Source organism: Nestor notabilis, unplaced genomic scaffold, assembly GCF_000696875.1.
Source record: "Nestor notabilis isolate BGI_N333 unplaced genomic scaffold, ASM69687v1 scaffold19527, whole genome shotgun sequence".
NCBI classification, from domain to species: domain Eukaryota; kingdom Metazoa; phylum Chordata; class Aves; order Psittaciformes; family Psittacidae; genus Nestor; species Nestor notabilis.
The window spans coordinates 10,972-15,126 of NW_009938034.1; the positions used below are offsets into that span (position 1 = coordinate 10,972).

General features: G+C 57.2%; 1 protein-coding gene across 1 annotated transcript in view; it reads right to left on the reverse strand.

Annotated features, from left to right (window-relative positions):
- The window catches only part of USP19 (ubiquitin specific peptidase 19), a gene marked incomplete at its 3' end in the record, with an annotated part of 12,335 nt that extends 8,668 nt beyond the window's left edge, over nucleotides 1–3,667 (reverse strand). Inside the window, exons 1-4 of the mRNA XM_010019129.1 lie at nucleotides 3,559–3,667; nucleotides 1,881–1,937; nucleotides 661–789; nucleotides 8–103 (exon numbers count right to left, since the gene is read on the reverse strand). Of these exons, the coding sequence (XP_010017431.1) occupies nucleotides 8–103; nucleotides 661–789; nucleotides 1,881–1,937; nucleotides 3,559–3,667 (391 nt within the window). The remainder of the gene's footprint in view (nucleotides 1–7; nucleotides 104–660; nucleotides 790–1,880; nucleotides 1,938–3,558) is intronic.
- Nucleotides 3,668–4,155: the final 488 nt, after the last annotated feature.

The following is a 4,155-nucleotide window of genomic DNA, read 5'->3' on the forward strand; positions in this document are numbered from 1 at the left end:
TTCTTCTGAACCACAAGATGTAGGAAGTTGCCCTTTTTGCACTGGATCTTGCTGCAGGAGCCCTCAATCTCCTCGTAGAACTGACAGCTCCACTCGCGCCCGTCTGCAGAGGGGGACCAGCACCTCAGGCAGAGCTCCAAGCAGCTGTCACCTAACCCACAGACTCCTTTCACCTGCCCCAAGGATCAAGGAAGCACTCATCCAGAGCCAAGGAGGCTGCAGGCAGGCTGCCCCCACACCCCAGGAGATTTCAGGGCTCCAGCCAGCTTCCCTGGATTTGCTTTGTACATCTGGCTGGCCTCCTTCCCAGAGGGAAGGCCCTGGGCCTCCCTGCCTTCAGAGCACAGTCACTTCTCCAAAGGATACCCAGGGCTGACTCAGTCATCCCGGCGAGCAGGGGACAGAGAAGCACCAGCACAGCAGTGGGCACTTGTTCACTTGGTGCAAAGGCCAGTTCCTGCCCTCCCCAGCTCTACCCCCTTCTTTTACACTGCTCTCCTTCCAGCCCTGCCTGCTGGCTGAAGCTGTGCCAGCTGAGAGCAAGGCACTGCCTCTGAAGGAAAGGTTTCATGCCTGCCTGGATCAGCCCTACATCTAGCCCGGAGCTGTGCCAAGCCCCGCTGGAGAAACACCCACAGCACTCTCTGTTCCCCACCATACCTGGCAGCTTGACCACACAGTCCGTGTCAGTGAAAGAAGCATCCACATCCTCTACCTTCAGAGCTTCACCGCCCAAATTCAGCTTGACAATGATCTCATCAGCATTCTGCTTCCAGTCCAGAAGCAGCTCTAGGAAGAGGGAGGGAAATGTCACCCACTCGCTGGGGCATGAGCCTGCAGTGCCCACTGCTTGGCTGAGGAACATGAGCCTCAACACACACTTGATTCAAGGAGGTCATTGCAGGTGACACTCACAACCTGCTCCCATGGGACAGGCCACAAACAAGAGCACATGTTGTGACAGGGCAGGTGAATCCCAGTGGGAACTGGAGGCATCAGAAAGGCAGTGCTGCTGGTGGGCCCCATCACATGCAGCAGCGGTGGCAGGAAGAATGGGTGGCTCCTGCCAACTACAAAGCAATTACTGCTTTCCCAGGGAATGAGGAAGCCACAGAATGACTCTGGGGGATTCGAGTGGACTCTGACCACAGTCAGAAATTGCCACTTCCTTTTTGCATATGCAAACCAAGCAGCCTGGCTGCAGTCACCAAAGTGCTGTGCTCCTGCCGGGTGAGCGCTGCTGGCAGGGCTGAGACACGGGCAGGCCCACCAAGAACACCTCAACGGTGCAGCAACAGCCCTCTGCTGCAGGAAGAACCTCCACCAGGTGCCTGCCAGGCTCCAGGTCTGGCCCTGTGGCATCCTGAGGTCTTCAAGCCAAAAAGGTGATTGAAATCACTTTAATTTCAATCAGGTTTGTTCTACACTCTGTAGCACAAGGTGGTCCCACTCTGTCCTCAAAGCAGGCCTGGACCAAGGCAGAAACCAGCCAACAGATCCCAAGCCGTGGATGACATGGCTTGGGATCTTCCCAGCCCAGCATGGTCCCCTGCTCAGAACCAAGCAGGACAGATGCTGGTGGCAGTGTGTCCCAGGGCTGTGCTCAGTGGCACTGTGTCGCCTGAGCTGAACACAACCTCTCCAGCACCCAGGGCCTCGTCCCTGCAGACAGCCCTTCCCACTGTGTGCTGGAGAAGGTACCCCCTTCTTCACCCTGGGAAGGCCATATCCTGTTAAGATAAAGGCTGCAGCAAGGGAGCACTCAGGTTAGTTCTGCTCAATGCCAGAGCGTGGGACAAGGACAAGGCGAGAGCTTCGGATCCCTCTGCACAGGGCACTCCATGGCCATGCACCGACAGCTGGTGCACACCTCGACTTACCCTCCTCTGAGTCCTTCTCCTGGGCAGCCTCAGCCTGCTCGAGCTCAGAGCGAGACACTGGTGGGCAGAGAAGCAGAACGTGGGCAGGTCTGTCACTGGCACCTCAGAACACGGGCTGGTGTGGATGCCCAACACTTCACACATTACCTCCTTCTCCCCTGAGCCTCTGCCCAGGCCTTTCATCCTGCACGTGCTGCTCGCTTCCCTCCTCTGCTTCCTCACACCTCTCCATTCCCCACAGCCCTGCCTACAGCACCACAGCAAGTCATCCCCCAGGACAGCTGCTCTGGGCCACACCACCACATCCCAGCCTAACAGCACCACAGTAGGAGCAACACAACATCACTGCAGTGCACAGTGATGCTTTGAGGCACGTCTCAGTGCTTGTGGTAACCAGGCTGTGTGTCCCTACTGAGCCCCTCCAGCCTTAGAGGAGCCCTGCCTGGATCTGGCAGGGAGAACCTGACGTTTGGTTGTGCTCAAACCAACCCTGCTGTAATGAGAACACCACGTGGCCCAGCTGCACTTTAACATTTCCATTCCCGCACAAGCTGCCAGTGCCCACAGCCAAAACCTCCTTCCAGATCAGGCTGGGGAACCAAACCGACCTGACACCTAATCCCTGCTCCCCACAGGACTAACTCCAACAGCCAGAAGCATCTCAGAGCCTGCTCCACCCCCAAAAGTGTGGTGAGCTCTGCCAGGCAAGGGCCTCAAAGCAACAGCACCTCATCCTGGAGCAGACGAACAGCAGCAATGGGAGCTGTGGTCTCCACCCTGGAGCACTCAAGAGGGCTGTCACCACCTCCCTTTACCAGCTACAAACCAGTAGGAAACCTCTGCTGACCACCACAGTCACTGGTGCAAAGATGCTGGTGGGGCTGGTGGTGTGAGAAGTGCTGCAGTGGCACTGCCTGGAGGAATTACAGCTTGCTGCAGCCCCCTGCCACCCCTGCACAGAGAGGATGTAGAGAGATACAGTCACCTCCTGTGCAAGACAAGGTACTACTCTGCACCCTGGGATTTCACATCAGGGACTGCCACCGTTCCAGCACAGCCCTCATTTACCTTGGCCTATAAAACACCCTGTGATTTTGAGGTTACAACAATCCTAACGGAGCAGGCACAGAAATCCAGCCATTTTCCATAGCCTGCATCCTGCCCGCGGGAAAACCCTACACCTCAAGCGTCACTTTTGGCACCACATACACAGAGGGAATGACTCCACAGCAACAATTCCACTAGAGCCACACCTTGGCCTGACACAGAAGCTAAAGCACCAGCCCTACCCAGAGGCCCTGCATCTGGCCTCAGCAATCCCACGGGCTCCTGCACCTCCAGCTGCAGGAGCACCCACAGGCTTCAGTCCCACTCCCTCTGGATCAGGGCAGCTCAGCCCCAGCCAAAAGCAGTCTAGAAACAACCACTGAGGCCAGCTCCAGGCTTAAGCTAACAAAGCCACAGGCCCGACCTTCCTCACACAGCTGAGGCTAAGTAGTGCTTGAAGGAAGGAGGTTACAGGTCCAGAGAGGACAGTGTGCAGAAGAGGATCCCGCATCACTCGGGTTACCATAAGCTGCAGGAAGTGCTTAGTTAAATCTGCTTATCCAGCAGCAGATGGCTGCGGGGCTGAGAAACCCCGGGCCTGCTCCCCACAGCGCTGCCGAGGGGCTCTCACCTTCCTTGCTCTCCTGGTTGGCTCGATCCTTCTGCTTCTTTTTGTTGGTGGCATCATCCAAGCCCCGAGACACCCTCCTCTGGCTGGGGGCATTGGTGCTGCTGGACATCTTCAGCCGTTTGGAGGACACAAACGGCCCGCCGGGGTCGGTGATGGAGTCTGGGTCAGGGGTGCGACGTTTTCTTCCTGGCCCAGCTATCTTGGCGACTCTCTGTGGTCAAACTCTCTGGCAAGGAACTGGTGGCCTAAAGAGAGGAGAGAGCGAGCGTGGCAGGAGGAGCAAGCGGAGAAGATCCAACAGCATCAGGATCCACGCTCTGCCCCAGGCCAGTGCCCTCACACGACCTTCGCTGTGGCACTGCCAGGAAGCCCCAGGCAGCGCTGGGTGAGGAAACCTACCTCATCACAGCTGTTACAACACTTACTGCCAAAAACATGGGCCTGTCAGAGCTCCCGACATACAACCGGGGGTCTTCCATGCGTGGCACACATTAAACACCTGGAAAGCAATTATTGTCATGCTCGTGGCTCCCGTTACAGCAAACCCTGGCACAGAGGAACTGCCACTGGCGCTAACAACACCCGGAGGCAGAAGTG